A 17,949-nucleotide genomic window follows, 5' to 3' on the forward strand; every position below is an offset into this window, starting at 1 on the left:
CACAGGCCCACCCAGGTGCTCTGGTCCTACACCTGCCTTCTTACCTGTATAACCTCAGCAAAGAAACAAAACAAAATACTTAAGATAGTAAAACTCTAAAGAATTAACAAACCACTAACAAAAAATGTGGAATCACAAAATACTACTTTTAAATGAACCAACAGCTCCAACACAGTGTTTCAGGATTAAATGGAAATAAGAGGATTACTCCTGTGAAAACTGTAATGAAGAATAAAGATATTCTGGACAGAAGACTCAAAATAAAAATCTTTTGACATTGTTGCTCAGTTTGATTCCTGCTGATTGTTTTTTTTAGTGTAACAGTGCAACAGGATATGCAGGCTTTTATTTTGAAGTATCCGGAGCGCTCAACCTACCGGAAACAGAGAAGAAGTTGTTGTGTGTTGTTTTGACGGACGGTTTCAGCAGCCGTTCACTCGTTTGGGGGACAGGTGGGACCAGGTGCGACCAGGTGCGACCACAACCAGGTGAGATAATCACACGCTAGATGGCTGTTCCGGTCCGGTCTGGACCCGGTCTGTAGATACGTGCTAGCTGCCTGTGTGGTACAGAGCGGCAGCTCCATGCTAATCATGCTAACTTCACTATACTAAGTGAGCCTGGTCCAGTTCTGGTCTCTGTTGTATCTGAACCGGATCCTCTGTGGTTTTGTTAGTCCAGCTGGTAGCTGTATTTGAACCGAGCCGGTCTGAAGCGGGTCAGCGGCCTGTGGGTGTGTGTTTGGTCCCTCTACCGGGTTGACCTACTTCCCCCCCCCCAGAGCTCCGCTGACAGCACGGCGGCCCGGAACCAGATCTGAACCGGTTTACACCGAAGACACGGGTTTTACTGAACAGTTATGTGCTGAATAAACCCGTAGAGGTTTATCAAAGGCAGTGATCCGCATCAGTCTGGATTCAGGGAAACCTCTAGGATTCTGGTGGAATGACTTCAGACAGTTTGATCCGGATCCGGACTGTTGAGGGTTTTAATTAAATTTACTTCATTGTTTCACTTCAGTCACATCCAAAGAAAATAAAAGTGACCGGACTGAGTCTGATTGGTCATCAATAACTAACAAACTAAGAAGATGATGTCACTTCCTCAATAATTCAAACGGTGGTCCATCAATAGTCCAAAACAGAGACAGACAGAGAGAACGTGGACAGACGTGGACGTGGTGTAAACAGTCAGTCTGAAGCCTGGTGTTCTCTACAGTTCTGGTTCAGCAGTGATGGTTCTGAACTGCAGACTGGAGTCTGTTTCATTGATCCACATCAAGGATCTGGATCCTCACTGGATCATCACAAACCATCATCAACTGCTTGTGGGTCACATGACCTCCAGCCTTCTGTTCCTCTTCATCAGTTCTCAGGCTTCTATTACTAAACTCATGTGTCAGGTGGACTCTCAACAGGTGTTCTGTTAACAGGTGTGTCTTTGTCTCCGTCACAGGAACAGCATTCACCTCCGTCTCGTCTCAGTGGACGTCCTCGCTCTGCAGTCCAAAGGTCGCCTCCTCCCCCGGCAGCGATGGCTCTGATCTCTCTGGAAGACCTCGACGGATTGGACGACGAGCAGCTGGACGACGACATCGCCGACAACCCCGAGCCGATGGATGAAGACGACCGACTGCTGACACACTGGCAGGCGGTCGCCAGCACCCACCAGGTGTCAGTTCCCCCAGGTGAGGGCCCCCGACTCAACTTTATTCACATGCGGTCCAAAGTGTGTCACATAAATCTGTTGTGTTAGCACCTTTCATTAGCGCCGCTCTGTAGCATCGCCGCTCTGTAGCATCGCCGCTCTGCGGCATCGTCGCTCTGCGGCATCGTCGCTCTGCGGCATCGCCGCTCTGTAGCATCGCCGCTCTGCGGCATCGTCGCTCTGCGGCATCGCCGCTCTGTAGCATCGCCGCTCTGTAGCATCGTCGCTCTGCGGCATCGTCGCTCTGCGGCATCGCCGCTCTGTAGCATCGCCGCTCTGCGGCATCGTCGCTCTGCGGCATCGCCGCTCTGTAGTATCGTCGCTCTGTAGCGTTAGCAGTATCCTTCAGCGTTAATGAGTTCACAGAGTTGTTCACAGTAGTACGCAGTGTGACACTGGATGTATTTTGCTGTGTGAGGCTGATGTCAGACCTCCACTGTGCAGCGTCTTCTTCTGCTCTAAACACAGAGAAAGTCCAAATGTGGATTTTCCTGATTTTCCTGAAGATGAACGTCACAGCGGGGTCACACCTGTTGGACAGGAAGCAGGTTCACCTGCCTTTTTGTCTGTCCTTTTGTCTCACTGCTAAAATAAATGAGAATAATCTTCTCTGCTCTTTAGAAATTTAAATTAATTTACAGAGTTATTTTCAACAAATGTCCTTCTGTCTGTCTCTCAGTGAGTCTGTGCAGCGTCTCTCTGGGACAGTTTGAAACAGTTCTGAATGAGTCACTTCAACACTGAACTGAAAAACATCAGTGACAAACAATCATTGAATATCTTCTTCATCACGTCTTTGTTGACTGAATGATCCGTCTTTCTCTGTTAGCTGCTGCAGCGTCTGTCTTTGTCTGACGGTTTTCATGTTAATGAGGACTCTGTGGACTCTGTGGACTCTGAGGACTCTGAGGACTCTAAAGACTCTGAGGACTCTGTTTGAGGCTCTGGTCCTGGTCTGATTCTTTGCTTCGGGGTTTAGGGGTTCACACAGTTTGGACCTCATTGCTTCCTGTTGATGTGTGTGTGTTGCAGAAATGGCCGGACCAATACAGGAAATGACCCGCAACAGCCAGCAGAGGGAGTCCGTCCCCTTCACGACAGTGTCCTGCCATGAGAAGGTAAAGACCTTTTTCTTTTTTTACATTTAAAGTTAACATTTACAGCACTGTGTCCACCAGGGGATCTGAAACCAGAACCAGAACCAGAACAGAGTTCCACAAACTAAAGAGATACCCAGAGTACTCAAGAATATACTGATCATCAGTCTTTGTAGTACTCGTCCCAAACAGAGTCAGTTTTCAGAGCTTTCTTGCTCTGCAGGCCGCTGACAGTCGACCAATAATAGAAAATGATCACAGCTGGTTTGGAGTCAGTCCATTTCTTCTTGTGAATGTGAATTTTTCCTAGAAGGAGAAGTAGCTGTACAAAAAGATAAAGTCTTTTTCCCTCCTTTTCTTTTATGTGGATTGTTTGTTCAGTTTTCCTGTTGATGTAAATTTGAACATCTGTCCTCGTTCTCGTGTACACACAGAGATAAAACTTTATTGTATTGTTGTTGCTGAGGGCACAGTTACAGTCAGCACGAGGCTCCTGATCAACATTTATTCTTAGTGATGTCATGAACAGCCAGAAACAGACCCCCGCTCAGTGGATCCGCCGTGGAGACCTCAGTGGTCGATCCTCTGATCAGCTGATCATATTCCTTTGGGGTGATCGGAAACTTGAATTTATGGAAGAATTCACCGGATCAATAACTGTCCCTCAGCATTCACGAGCTGTTTGACTAATACAAACCATTCAAGCCCATATTTAATTATTAATAATTATTTTGATTGAATATTCTTGTTACTCCAGATGTAGGACGTAGTTGGAGAGAAGTTCTGCTTGAAAACCATTTTTCAGGCCGGCAGCGCTTGTTTATGAAGATTTGCCAGTTTAGCAGGCAGTTTGTCAATCTTCTAATCAGACTTTAACAGGAGCTTTAGACCAACTGAGTTCAATGTTTAGGGAAAGTGTTCCATATATTGTCTTTTTCTTGGATCACATTAGTTAACCATTTTACTTTGAAAGTATTGCTGAGTGTTTGAAAAGTTAGCGCCTCAGCAGCACCATCCCTTCTTATGTTACACAGAATCTCTGACATCTGTTCTTCCACAGAAAAATCAATAAAGTTTGGTCTGATTTTTTTATATTGCAGCAGGCATTGCAAGCGATGAGGACACATACAGCTGGAGATATCCCCTCTGCTTTAGAGAGTCAACTCTGCCGTTCAGTGAGAGCTCTCTCATCAGCCACAGACTGAACTTCTTCATTATTTGCTCCACTATCGGGTCAAAGTTTCAGTTACTGCCAAGTTTTTCATTTTTATTGACGACACCTGAGCATGTGACTGTATTCTTCACAGGGATACCATTCCCTTCAGACTGATGGCGCTCCTTTAGTGGTGATAACGTGGATTTGTTCAGATTCATTTTTAAACCCGACACAACAGAGAGTTCTCGGTGCAGTTAACAGCTTTGATCACCTTGAACCTATTAGATCAAAAAACAGTGGTATCATCGGCCCGTTGGGCTAATTTAAATTCTCTCCCTAAGGCTGTTATACCTTGAAATGAACCCTTTTTGATCTGCACAGCCATAATTTGAGCTACGAGGAGGAACAAAGAAGGACTCAAGCAGCATCCTTGTCTTATAATCCAGGAGTCGTCCTGTGGGCCGTCCTGCTGTCCAACCACGATACAGCGTTTCAACGGCCGAAAAATAACTTCCAAAACCAAAACACTTAAACAAATAAAATAAAACTGTCATCCAATATATATATTGATTATAATCAATCAGATCTCATTCTAATCTTACATTATTACATTATTCTTCCAGCATGAATCGATAATCTCATCCAGTCCAGACTTTAACCCAGTACATCATTATTGAACAGGCTAACTGGTCTCCAGTTCTCAACACTCAGTTTATCTTTTTTTGTTGAGGGATCAGTTTAATGAGTCCTGGATGAAGTTGCGGGGGTTTTCCTCTGGCCTGTGTGGGCCAGTCCCTCACTGAAGTCTTTCTAAAACTCACATATTAGACTGAGCCGATACATGTTTGTCCCTCTGGTAAGTTCACCGTCAGGTCGCAGAGTCCTGAAGCCGCCATCGAAACCTTTAAAGAAACAAATGAATGTGATCCAGGTCAGAAGATCAGGAGGTCCCTCTGCTGCAGAGACGTTCACCACAGTGACCTCCTACCTCAGAAAGTTAACAGTAGTGGTCTGTCTGTCCCCCCGCCCCTCTCTGTAGATGGGGGAGGTGCTGTACGAGGAGCGGGTGTACCCAGCGGGAAACTGGGCCTGCGTGACCCGAGGAGAAGACCTGTACGAACAGAGCATCTCGATGGGCTTCATGAAACTGATGCGATTCATCTGTAAAGAAAACTCTGCAGGTCAGACTCCGCCCACTCGCAGCACACCTGGGATGTGACTTTACCTGTCACAGCTGTCCAACATGACATGAACATGAAAGACAACATATATCACATCAACTTTAAAGAGCACGAGTCATGTGATCAGCACTGATCGCCACGTATTGATCGTGTGCAGGTACGTACCTGGGAATGACTGTGCCAGTGGTCAGTAACATCCACGTGATGGAGGACGGAAACACCTTCGAGAAAGACGTCCAGACGGCCTTCCTCCTGCCTGCCGAGTTTCAGACTAACCCCCCACGACCCTCTGACCCCGACATCACCATCGTCCGCAGGGAGCCAATCAGAGTCATCGCCAGGTAAGAGCTGGAGCTGCTATCAGGTGTGTACATTCAGCCATCAGTCACTTTCACAGCTGTCTGTGGGTCCCTTCAAATGACATGTCCCCGTAGACATGGACGCTCAGCAGGACAGAGACTAAAGCCTCCTCGGGGGGACGCCAGAGAGTTGGGGCGGGGGCTGACTGCATGCTCTCAAACCTTAAATATATAGACGGGCATCAGGCTGCGTCCGTGTGCTGATGATGTTCTCCTCTCTGATTGGCTGTCAGGACGTTCTTTGGGACAACCACGGAGGAGACGGTGACCCGTCAGATCAGCCTGCTGTGGGAGATTCTCGGCGTCACAGACGAACTCTGCAGAGGTGACTACATGGTCGCTGTGTACGAGAACCCTGGCGTCCCCCGGCGCAGGAATGAGATCTGGTTCATCAGACGCAGCCTGTAGACGCCTTCCCATCATCCTCGGCTCCTTCACTTCCTCCCCCTCTGGTTGGCTGGTTTGTTTTCTGCTCTGTGACACACTTCCTATGGCTGAGTTTGATCTGACCAATCAGAGCAGGTTTATGTTTGTTAGCAGTCTGACATTAAGCCCCGCCCCTCTTTATCTCCTCTATGACTAACTGACATCCTATTGGTTCACACTTTTAAATGTTCCCATGTCACAGCAACAGGAAATGCATCCTTTTACTTTGTCAAGCTTCCGTCCTGATTGATCTGACCAATCAGATGCTCTGTAAACCTGAGGGTGATGATGTCACAGTTGAGCAGTCTTCAGGTGAAGGTCGCATTATATTTCCCTGCACTCGGCCCAGAAAATGCAACTTATCTCATGTTTTTGATGCAGTTAATCAATAAATATCGCTGAACAGTTAATTTTGGGATAACTGGTTAAATACGGTGAATATTTGATAAACGTAACTTCTACATTTCCAGCAGTGTTGCTATTGGTTGATTGAACAAACAGGAAACAGACGTGGACAAAAATGTCACGTGTGAAACGTCATCAGCGGCTGAATCTCATCAGTCTGATCCCAGATCTGATGGTGGACGTGGACCAGATAGTGCTAATGCTAACTGTGCCAACAGAGCTTTTGATATATTCACATATTAATGTGAAGTTACTCTTTTAGTTTTACCAGAATCTGCTGCCACTAGAGGTCACTAGAGATGAAACGATACCAAAACTCCCGGTACAATAATGCCTCGACGTCAAGGCCTCGATGCGATATGTAATGTGATATTTTAAAAAAAAGAAAGAAAGAAAAATGACTTATTAATTAGTGTATACAGCATTTTATTCGTATACAATTAGTTTTTAACTTAAAGTTCTTCTGTTTTCCTTCTTTCATAAAATAAAAATAGCCGCCATGACCGTAGCACGTGCAAAAAACTGCCGTGAAACGTCTTTGGCAGTGAACGATGGAACCATGAGCTGTTCCATCGGGTGACCGCCATGATCAGCAGTGAATCTGCGGTGAAGAACACGCCCTTAATCGACCAATGAGGCGGCTGCCGCGGTCTACGATCACACCCGCTGGTGAAGCCGGGTTTAAAGAACACTTAATGCGGTCAGTCCGGCCCCACACGTTAATGTCGAGCTCCACTCAGAGACAGCAGAAACCTGAGCTGTGTTGAGTCCAGTCATTGGCCGGTCGTCCTGTGACTGTGTTGAGTCCAGTCATTGGCCGGTCGTCCTGTGACTGTGTTGAGTCCAGTCATTGGCCGGTCGTCCTGTGACTGTGTTGAGTCCAGTCATTGGCCGGTCGTCCTGTGACTGTGTTGAGTCCAGTCATTGGCCGGTCGTCCTGTGACTGTGTTGAGTCCAGTCATTGGCCGGTCGTCCTGTGACTGTGTTGAGTCCAGTCATTGGCCGGTCGTCCTGTGACTGTGTTGAGTCCAGTCATTGGCCGGTCGTCCTGTGACTGTGTTGAGTCCAGTCATTGGCTGGTCGTAACCTGAGCTCTGTTGAGTCCAGTCATTGGCTGGTCGTCCTGTGACTGTGATGTGGCTCTGAGGAGCTGCTGAAGTTCACCCCTCTGTGGTTGTTGAGATGCTCTCTGCTGCTTTGACCTCTTTCATCCGTAGAGGTCAGTGCTACATAATCCAACACTCGACCACACAGACCCGCCGCCAAAGAAGCCAGTTTGAACACCTGATCAGACGTCTAGTTGAAAGTGGCCTACAGGTAGTAGCTTTTTTTTTTCAGGCTTGTGATTGGCCAACGTGACTTTAAAAGTTAAAAACATGTTTTATCAAACTCTCGTATACGTGTGGTCTAGACCTCGGTTCCTGAATCCAGACTTTATTTGTGTCACAGCTCATCTCAGTGCTTTAAATCAGGGTCCAGATTGTTGTCCTGGTCTTGAGTCCTGATGAGATTCAGCTGCTGCAGCTTCAGACGGTTCCTGCTGGTCTTTGTAGAGTCTGAAGGTTTAGTTGGCAGGTGACGCCCTCTGTCATCTCCTCCATCAGCATGTTAAACTGACTTTGACTCACTTCACTGGTTTTAATCTTTAGTTTTCTGAATATTTGATGTCAAATCATTTTTAAACAGCTTTGTGATTTTTGCTGCTTGTTGAATTTAATATTTCCTCGTTTACTGTAAATGTTTTTTCCTTCTGTTCCAACATTTGTGTATAAAATATTAAAATAAAATCAGATTTAAAAGCGGCAGCAGTGTCTGAGATCAGCTGTCCCTCGAGCTGTCGTTCAAACCCTCGTACTGCATCTGATGGACAGAAAATCAGACGTCTGTCGGCTCCACAGACTCCTGCGACTGTTTGGATTTTGATTGGATCAGCACCAAAGTAAATAAAGCCGTCAACCAATAGGCTTTAAGGGACGGGACTTAGCAGGAAAATTACTGTAACTCTAAACGATGTGTCCAGTCATCATAAATCTGGGGGTGTAGCTTCAGGCTGTGATTGGAGCCTGGCCCACAGGGGGCGCCACAAACAGAATTTCACCAGGTTTGCTGTTCGTGCTCTGCAGGTAAGAATGAAGTAAAACTCATCTGTGCACCTGGGCGTCGAGCTGTCTGATTGATCCTGATCAAACTGACTGGAGACGTCCAGAGCTCCCTCCTGAACATTGATCCAGCTCTGACGAAGGAGGGGCCGAAGACGCTGCAGAAACTCGCGTGATTGGTCCCCTTCAGCAGAATGAGCTGAAGTGACTTTGCTCACCTTTGGTCATTGAGCTGCTGCATTAGTTTTTATTTCTGCTTTTTGAACTCGTTGATCTTAAAATGAAAATCAGTTTTAAACGAACATGATTTCATCCAGTTTGTAAACTTTCTGCAGTGCTGAAGGATCAGCTCATTTAATTAACATGAAATTAATCATTAATTCATCAGTGAAAACCTCGAATCAGCTTCTCCAGCGTGAAGCTTTTGTTTTACATCACTGAATGTTCGTACGCAGATGAGCTGATTGATTAACTGTCGCTCGATCAGATTTCTACAAACACTGGAAGCAACTCGAGGCTTCGCGTTCGAGGTCCAGACTGAAGTAATCATATAATCAAAGTCTAAACATTCAGACTTTATTCATCCCGGCCGGAGACATTTGAATGAAAACAGCTTCAGATCATTGAAGTCAAGGTTGGAGACGTAAATAAACGAGTTCAAACATGAACCGAAACAACTTTATTTACAAAAACAAATCAGGAGTCTTACAGTTGTTTTCACCTCAACAGTCCAATTCAGTAATACACCCTAAAACTATTAAAAAAACAAAGACAGGAAACAGGAATCCAAAGGGGCGGGGCTCCGATGTGACATCATCCAGGTTTCATCAGATCAGGTCGGCGACTGCAGAATCAAAACAAACACGTTAGTGAGCAGCAGCCAATCACAGGTGTGATTCGTCACGTTTTCTACTTCTCTGCTGAAACAAAGTGCTTTTCTTTCCTCTCATGTACTTCTTTGTAATTCTGACGTATTGATCTCTAGAAGCAGAAAGCCTGTTCTGATTGGCTGTTTTTGTTCTGAGCTGTGACATCATAAGCAGCCGGCACGTGACCGGTCGACTCGTACCGTTCATGGGCATCTCATCGATCTGGGTGGAGTAGTACTGCTCGATGTCCCGCAGGATCCTGATGTCATCGTTCTTCACAAAGTTGATGGCCACGCCCTTACGACCGTAACGACCGGACCGACCAATCCTGGAGGAGGTCAGAGGTCACATCAGGTCATTACATTAAATGTCAGGTTTATTAGATTAAAGGACATTTGAGACAGTGAAGAGAAGCTAAAAACCTGAAGTTTAAATGTTTGTCTGTCGACCTATCGTTCATCAAAAACACGTCTACAAAACAAAACTAGTGATTTTCTGACCGCAGATCAGTTTGAAATATTGCAGGAAGTGATGGAAGAAGCAGCCACAGCAGGCTGCACACCTCTAACTTCTGAGCCAGGTAACAAACTCCTGTCAGACTCACTGTTCAGTATTAAACTGCACCTGCTGTTACCACGAGTAACCACAGGGGTTGACCAACCAACCAGGACTGAAAACATTTGACTTTTACTGTCAACATGTCAGGTCCTTTGATTTCACTTTGTTTTGTTCAAAATTCCCTTCATCATCATAGAAGAAGTATTCATTGACCTTCTTTATCTGGAAACGTTTCTGTCCCGAGCAGACTCGGGGGGAGACTGGGGGAACAGCACCTGCTCACTGACAGGACTACTTCCTGTGGAGTGATACTAGCGTACCTGTGGATGTACAGCTCTCTGTTGTTCGGCAGGTCGTAGTTGATGATCAGAGAAACTTGAGGGACGTCTAAACCTCGAGCCCAAACGTCCGTAGAGATCAACACGCGGCTGAAAACAGACAAACACGATGAACCGTTAGCATCGCGACCGCAGAGAAGCTACAGACCCGACCCGCCTCGGGACCCGGTTCACGTTACCTCGCTCCTGATCTGAACTCCTTCATGATGGACTCCCTCTCCTTCTGAGGCATGTCCCCGTGCATCGAGGACACCGTAAAGTTGGCCTCCCTCATCTTCTCTGTCAGCCAGTCCACCTGAAACACACGCGCACAGACTCAACCTCCCAGAATGCTCTGCTGCGGCAGGCCGGACCGAGGACCCGGTCTCTGAGAGCCAGCTGCTTTTCATAATGAAGAGAAGCTGAGCGAAGCCGCAGACCAGCAGCTCGTCTTTCACAACCATCTGCAGCTATTAGTTGATTAATATGATCCACTGGAAATTAATTGATCAACTGATCGTTGAGGTCGTGAAAAAAGCCAAAAATCAATTCCAGCTTCTCCAACGTGATCATTTCCTGTCGTTACATCAGCTTTAACATTCACCCCGACGAATCAGGTCATTAAAAACAGGAGGTGAAGTCAAGCGTCTGTGTGTGTGTCTGTGTCTCTGTGTGTGTGTCTCTGTATGTGTCTGTCTGTGTCTCTGTGTGTGTCTCTGTGTCTCTGTGTGTGTGTCTGTGTCTCTGTGTGTGTGTCTCTGTATGTGTCTGTCTGTGTCTCTGTGTCTCTGTGTGTGTCTGTGTGTGTGTCTGTGTCTGTGTCTCTGTGTGTCTGTGTGTCTCTCTGTGTGTCTCTGTGTGTGTGTGTGTGTCTCTGTGCGTCTCTGTCTCTCTGTGTGTGTGTGTCTCTGTGTGTCTCTCTGTGTGTGTGTCTCTGTGTGTGTGTCTCTGTGTGTGTGTGTCTCTGTGCGTCTCTGTGTGTCTCTCTGTGTGTGTGTGTCTCTGTGTGTCTCTCTGTGTGTGTGTCTCTGTGTGTGTGTGTCTCTGTGTGTCTCTGTGCGTCTCTGTGCGTCTCTCTGTGCGTCTCTGTGTGTGTGTGTGACTGACCTTCCTCTTGGTGTTGCAGAAGATGACGGCCTGTGTGATGGTCAGAGTGTCGTACAGATCACACAGAGTGTCAAACTTCCACTCCTCTCTCTCCACAGCCACGAAGAACTGCTTTATACCCTCCAGAGTCAACTCGTCACTGAGGGACAGACAGAGACAGGGAGACAGACAGAGAGAGGGACAGAGACAGAGACAGACAGACAGAGAGAGAGAGAGGGAGGGACAGACAGACTGTTAGTGATGAACGTTCTGCATGTGAAGGTGTCTGACTGAAGATGCTTTCTTTCTGTGTGTCTCTCTGTGTCTTTCTGTCTCTCTGTGTCTTTCTGTCTCTCTGTGTCTTTCTGTCTCTCTGTGTCTCTCTCTCTCTCTGCGTCTTTCTGTCTCTCTCTCTGCGTCTCTCTCTGCGTCTCTCTCTCTGCGTCTCTCTCTCTGCGTCTCTTTCTGTGTGTCTGTCTCTCTCTATGTGTCTTCCTGTGTCTCTGTCTCTCCCTGTGTCTTTCTGTCTCTCTCTCTGCGTCTCTCTCTCTGCGTCTCTGTCTCTTTCTGTGTGTCTGTCTCTTTCTGTGTGTCTTCCTGTGTCTCTGTCTCTCTCTGTGTCTTTCTGTCTCTCTCTCTCTGTCTCTCTCTCTGCGTCTCTCTGGACGTGATTGGCTGTCTCTGGACTGACCGTTTGACCAGGATGCGGATGGGGTCTGTCATGAACTTGTTGGTCATCTCCAGGATCTCGTGGGGCAGCGTGGCGCTGATCAGAACCACCTGCGTGGCGGGGGGCAGGTAACGGTACACGTCGTAGATCTGCTCCTTAAAACCTGAAGAGAAGAGTTACACAACACGGCTGATGATGAATCCAGCGTCCGTCCATCAGCTTTACTACTCCGGGACAGGAAGTACACCACGACCAAACCCCCCGCGCCGCGGATGCTGCGTCCACCACACATCCACCACGCTCCAGGCTGACATACCCTGTCTTCAACTGGTCGACGTAAACAAACAGCAGCACTGTGGGGTCCTCTGTGTGAACGTTAGCAGCTAAGCTGCTAGCTAGCGTTAACATCATGTGTTCAGTACGAGCGTCTGAACCCCGTGCGGAGCGTCTTTAGGTGTGTGCGTGATGACAGGGATGTGTCCCGTGTTAAAACCCTGAAGGACGCAGTAAACTCACTATCGCTGCGTTCAGGGGACGCACTGTCAGCGTGTATCTGAAACACCAACCAGCCTGTGTTTTACTGAGAAATCATCTGTCATTCAGTCGTCTCCAACTTAAATACTCAGCTAACTAATGGGGGCTGGGGGGGGGGACACTGCTTATCTTCATGGATGTATTGATGCTGAATCAGCGAGACGCCTGTCATCACTTTAATGTTGAACAGGTGTTTGAAGTCGTTTGTGATGCTCTTATTATCTCAGTCTTTGTTGAAACCAGTTCAGATTAACTTTGATCAACCTTCAGTCCATTTAAAATAATAAACATTATATATTATATTAATTTCATCATTAAAATATGACAATAACAATTAATGGAAGATGTTCACATCTTAAAAATCAGAAGTCTCACATTCATCTTCCAGTTTTAACCAATCAGAGCTGTCTGTCAGTACACTGAACCTGATCACTGACTGGATACTGTTTGTCTTCATCAATGGGATTCTATCAATTATTGTTATTGCACCATTGGTTTTGGCTGTGATGCCTCAAAGATTACGTATTAATCAAAGGCCAAACCGGCCTTGGACCTAAAACTGATCCAGGTCTTGAACTGGACATGTTCCAGATGGGCAGAGCTGCCTGTCTATAACACTAAATACTGAAAAGACGACAGGCCGCAGCCCACGTTCAGAATCCTCCATCGAACACAGCGATTGGTTAAAGGCTGCTCTGCACCAAACTTCACTAAATGTTTTATCAGTTTAAGGTATTCTGTGTGACCGGGGAAGCTGTCACTTTGCTTGCGTTCACACTATTTTGTCCGCAGTGTCCCAGAGTTAGGTTCAGTGGTACCACCCCTACAAAGACGCCGCAGCTTTATCCAGGTGTGTTTGGCTCCAGGTGAGGCACGTGCACATGCTCAGTCTCACCTTTGTTGAGCATCTCGTCCGCTTCGTCCAGGACCAGCATCTTGATGGCTCTTGTCCTCAAACTTCTGCGACGAATCATATCTGCAGAACAACAACAAACGCCGATTGTTCTCTCTCAAACCCGACAGTTCAGTGGCTGCTGTGAAAAGCAGGAACAAGACACGCAAAGCAAATCTGAATCCAACATTTAGAAACTTCTGCTGCCAAATTATTCAAAGCGATTTACTTCTGCTGTGTCAAAAGAGATCTAACAACTTCATGTGAGTTTGTGTTCACGAGATCTTCAAAGTATCTTGATACTGATCTCAACCCTGCATGAGGTAGAGCTGTAATGCTTTGGTGGGGTGAGGACAGGGGACGGACGTCTCGTGAAGCGAGTTTGTGCTGCCTGAGGAGGAGGAGCTTAAGGTTGGTAACGTACTGAAACTCCTGGTTCAAGGTCCAAGAGAACGGGTACAGCCCGCCAAGCTGTGGCCCCTCTGAAACCTTAAACCAGCCGGAAACCGGACTGTCCGGTCCCAGTCCTAGACATAAGATGTATGTGGACACAGACTCAGAGCCAGTTCTTCAGTTGTCCCCTTAGTAAGTGAGACTTTCACATTTACAGAGCCTGTCAGTAACATCATCGAGCTACACGGACTCAGGACTGACTGACTGTGACTGTGAGACGTGACCAGGTTTTCACGACTGTGCAAACTTTATTGACAGGTGTGAAAGGAGCAGGTAGGCAGTGATCTACTGTGACCGTCCCCTCACAGTCTGTGCAGCGCCTCCTGTTGGTGATGGTTTTTAACTCACCAAACACTCGTCCAGGCGTCCCGGCCACCACGTGCTGACCATAGTCCAGTTTCCTGATGTCCTCCCCGACGTTGGTCCCTCCGATGCAGGCGTGACACTGGACATTCATGTAGTCTCCCAGAGCCAGCAGCACCTGAACACACAGAGGAGAGAGGAAGCCAATCAGAAACCAGCACACGGCACCCCCTGCTCACAGACTGGCTGGGTCTGATGGTGTGGGCGGGTCTACCTTTTGAATCTGTCCAGCCAGCTCTCTGGTTGGCGCGAGGATCAAAGCCTGGGTCTCCCTCACCTGCAGACAGCAAACACATCACAGCATGACCTCCGAGTCTCTCAGGCTAACAGTGATAACGTGTGTGTGCTAATTATCGCACTTCAGACTGTTTGACCACCAACAGTAAACAGGATTCATTCAAACCTGAAGCTCAAACTTAGCACCCGTCAGTTCTTACACTTTTATGATGCTTTACTGCTAGCCTGTTGAACTTGCTGTTAGCGCATCCCGCGGCTAATGTGGCTAGTAGCATCTATTGTAGCCCACAGGCTGGAGTGTTTTTTATTTTTAGACAGATGGGAGTGAGCGGTTTCAGTCACAGACTAGTTTTAAAGCTTGACATGACATTCACCACCCCCACCTGTGACGCTGACTGTGATACCATTAAAACCTGGTTCTACAGGACACGATCCAGAACTACAGGACACGATCCAGAACTACAGGACCGATCCAGGACTACAGGACACGATCCAGGACTACAGGACCGATCCAGGACTACAGGACACAATCCAGAACTACAGGACCGATCCAGGACTACAGGACACGATCGAGAACTACAGGACACGATCGAGAACTACAGGACACGACCCAGGACCAACAGGACACGGCCCAGGACCTTCTGAACCTCAGATATTCCCCATGTACTCATTAATGTAATTTCAGCTACTGCTGTCCTCAAACTGGAGTCCAACATCCTCCTTGAGGATTTAAAGATATTTAACCAGATGAGTTTTATGATTTCTGTTACTATTTTTATGAACTCCTTGTTAATTGTGTAATTGTCTTGTCTCTGTTGATTGTGTTCGTGTGTTTCCTGTTCTCTGGTCTCTCTTGGAAAAGAGTTCTTGAACTATAATTACTGTTAATGATAATGATTGTGATAAAATAAAGATTAAATAAAATAAAAACATTCAGTTCATTTTTAATCTTGAATGCAGTTTTTCATATATTTTTTTATTTGTAGTTTAATTCAGTTTTCTATAAACACATTTTTTCTTTTGTTGACATGAATATTAGTTATTACCTTTAAAATCTTTTCCTCAGCATTTCTCTCTCTAATCTGCTTTCTTCACACTCGTCTTTCAGAACAATCTATTGAGTCCCACTGAATTTCAATCCACATTAATAAATATGTGACAAATCAATCCTTCAGTCCTATGATTCAGTACAAGTGCAGTCTGAGCTTCAGTGTACGTCCCGCCTCCTCCTGCTGGCACCAAGTAAAGATTTGAGTTCCTAAAACTGTTCCTGAATAAGAGCAGTGAAGCCGTTTCTCAACACTGACCTGGATGTCCAGACACTGCAGCACTGACACGCAGAAAGTGGCTGTCTTTCCTGTTCCAGACTGAGACCTGAACAGATCAGAGACCAGCTGTTAGAGAACATCATGGGTCTTTACACACATTATTACAGGACGTCACATTAGTGAGGGCAGCCAGGGTTTCTTACTGGGCGATGACGTCTCTGCCTTTGATGATCTGTTTGATGGCTCTCTGCTGGATGGCCGACGGCTTCTCGAAACCTGCAGGACAAGACAAACCCAGTCAGTGAAGCTACACAGCAACAACACAGCCGGACTGCCAGCTGACTTTAACCAGAGAACAGCTCCTTTCACACATGAACCTTCATCTCTCGGTCAGACAGAGGTCTCATGTTGACTTGAGGTGCTTCACCATCATGTTTTAGATGAGTCAGACCCGCTCAGGTAGCAGATCTGAACAATGGCCTCTCTGCTCTGAAAGTTCTGAAACCAACACTGGGGATGACGGAAGTCCAAAAGTTAAAGACCGGGGGCTCTTCCTGCACCGGCACCGGTCGAGTTAGTTCAGTATCGACTGAAGACCGACCGGAACCACTGAACTCAGATCAGATTTTTGGCGCATTGATGTTTTTGTATTAATCTTGCAAACATCACAAGTAACAGAAGGACATGTTCTCGTTCAGCTGGTAACCGTTTACTCTCTAACGTTACTTCGGCTCTCCTGTGGCTCACTGCCGTCCGTACAGTTCATTCACGTTTACCAGCGGGTCGCCTCAGCCGTTTAAACACGTAAAACAGTTGGAAAGGTGGAGACCAGAGTTCAGCCAAACTGACTCTGCGTTTATCTCAAGAGAACAGATCCTCATATGAATGGCACAGAAGGCCTTAAGTACTGTTTCACTACCCAGAAAAGGATTACACCGTAAGCGGTAAACTGCGCAGCCAGCGGAGCCGGAGGGACTGCGGATGTACGATATTAACCGCGAAACATTTTAGTAACATATACACACCTCTTAAATCAATATCAAATATCCAAACTTTAACTATACTAAGCCGATATTTAAGTTATTTTGGCCTCTTTAAAGAAACAAAACAAACACGGTGATGAACAATTAGCTTTAGCATCACCCGGAGGCCGCGAGATCCTCAGCCTACCGTAGGCGTAGATGCCGCGTAGCAAGTCCTCTCGGAGGCCCATCGTGTCGAAGGTGGGGGTGACGTCCACCTCCTCGCTGGTCTCAAATTCCACCTTGGTCATGTCCTCTTCCCTCAGGAGCCTCTTCCTGCCCTGCGCCCCGGCAGCAGCCATCTTCCTCAGAGGTTTTTATTCAGCTAAAACTCACAGAGAATCCGGTAAAACTAAAGTTTCTCCGCTCCTCTCAGCTAACTGCTAACAGCTAACACGGGGAAAGAAAGACCGCCGCACGTGTCGCAGCGATGACGTATACTGGAGGCGACGGCGTTACGTGCATCTCAATTCTCTCAGTTGGGTACATCCCACTTCTCACAGCACTGTTTCCGCCAGGAGATCTGAAACCAGAACAAAGTTCCACAAACTAAAGAGAAAGTAGAAGATACCCAGAGTACTCAAGAATATAATGATCATCAGTCTTTGTAGTAGTTGTCCCAAACAGAGTCAGTTTTCAGAAAGTTTTCCTAGAAGGAGAAGTAGTTGTACAAAAAGATAGTCTTTTCCCCTCTCATTTTCTTCAAAACAGATAAAAATGTCTTTTTCTTTAATGTAGATTGCATTTGCATTTTGTTGAACTTTATTGGTTTTAAGTTTATATCTACGCATGAAACGCATATGAAGATACACACAGTAGTATGTATTTAGTATGTCTGTGTACGTGTACATCATGAAGCTTTACTGTATTTATGTAGTCAGCAGCATGATATGAAACGTACTGCATGAAATATCTGATAAATACTGAGTGCTGTGCTGGTATCGATTTTAAAATGCTCAGTTCATATGTTTAACTATAACTGGCTCACAGTTTCACTTTTTTGTGTTCTCGTCAGTTTTCTGTTCGATGTTCTGAAACTAAAGTCATTTTTGACCAGTGGTGTAAAAAACTAAATGTAAACACTCAGCTGACGGCCTCCCTTTGGATCATAAACACCTTCTGAAGTTTGTAAGAGATTGCATCAGTCTGACTGATATTATATTCTGCACACAGATAGAAAAATAAAAGTATATGAAGGAGACGCTTGCTGTACATGTGCACGGGCAGATCCTGGGACAGTGGCCCAGCTG

At 46.4% G+C, this 17,949-nt stretch overlaps 2 protein-coding genes across 2 annotated transcripts; one reads left to right on the top strand and one right to left on the bottom strand.

Annotated features, from left to right (window-relative positions):
- The first annotated feature begins 365 nt into the window (after nucleotides 1–365).
- On the top strand, nucleotides 366–8,133 carry soul4 (heme-binding protein soul4). Its single transcript, XM_041933362.1, has 6 exons — nucleotides 366–488; nucleotides 1,456–1,687; nucleotides 2,740–2,825; nucleotides 5,000–5,141; nucleotides 5,299–5,482; nucleotides 5,734–8,133. Exons 2-6 carry the CDS (start codon nucleotides 1,534–1,536, stop codon nucleotides 5,906–5,908), a joined length of 741 nt encoding a protein of 246 aa, XP_041789296.1. The 5' UTR covers nucleotides 366–488; nucleotides 1,456–1,533; the 3' UTR covers nucleotides 5,909–8,133.
- Nucleotides 8,134–9,094: 961 nt separating this feature from the next.
- eif4a3 (eukaryotic translation initiation factor 4A3) lies at nucleotides 9,095–17,123 on the bottom strand. Its single transcript, XM_041966766.1, has 12 exons — nucleotides 16,848–17,123; nucleotides 15,881–15,953; nucleotides 15,717–15,783; nucleotides 14,387–14,449; nucleotides 14,158–14,290; nucleotides 13,360–13,440; nucleotides 11,952–12,093; nucleotides 11,282–11,420; nucleotides 10,375–10,490; nucleotides 10,178–10,285; nucleotides 9,500–9,627; nucleotides 9,095–9,274 (listed from the first exon to the last, which is right to left on the bottom strand). Exons 1-12 carry the CDS (start codon nucleotides 16,999–17,001, stop codon nucleotides 9,258–9,260), a joined length of 1,221 nt encoding a protein of 406 aa, XP_041822700.1. The 5' UTR covers nucleotides 17,002–17,123; the 3' UTR covers nucleotides 9,095–9,257.
- Between the last annotated feature and the right edge of the window lie 826 nt (nucleotides 17,124–17,949).

The sequence above is a fragment of the Chelmon rostratus genome, chromosome 3 (assembly GCF_017976325.1).
Source record: "Chelmon rostratus isolate fCheRos1 chromosome 3, fCheRos1.pri, whole genome shotgun sequence".
Lineage (NCBI taxonomy): Eukaryota > Metazoa > Chordata > Actinopteri > Chaetodontiformes > Chaetodontidae > Chelmon > Chelmon rostratus.

Coding starts and splice junctions, on each gene's coding strand:
- soul4 (XM_041933362.1), top strand. CDS start 1,534: ATGGCTCTGATCTCTCTGGAAGACCTCGACGGATTGGACGACGAGCAG. Junction 5,142..5,298: donor CTGTAAAGAAAACTCTGCAG/GTCAGACTCCGC, acceptor GATCGTGTGCAG/GTACGTACCTGGGAATGACT. Junction 5,483..5,733: donor CCAATCAGAGTCATCGCCAG/GTAAGAGCTGGA, acceptor ATTGGCTGTCAG/GACGTTCTTTGGGACAACCA.
- eif4a3 (XM_041966766.1), bottom strand. CDS start 17,001: ATGGCTGCTGCCGGGGCGCAGGGCAGGAAGAGGCTCCTGAGGGAAGAG. Junction 13,441..14,157: donor GACGCCTGGACGAGTGTTTG/GTGAGTTAAAAA, acceptor GTTGTTCTGCAG/ATATGATTCGTCGCAGAAGT. Junction 10,286..10,374: donor GAGTTCAGATCAGGAGCGAG/GTAACGTGAACC, acceptor GTCTGTTTTCAG/CCGCGTGTTGATCTCTACGG.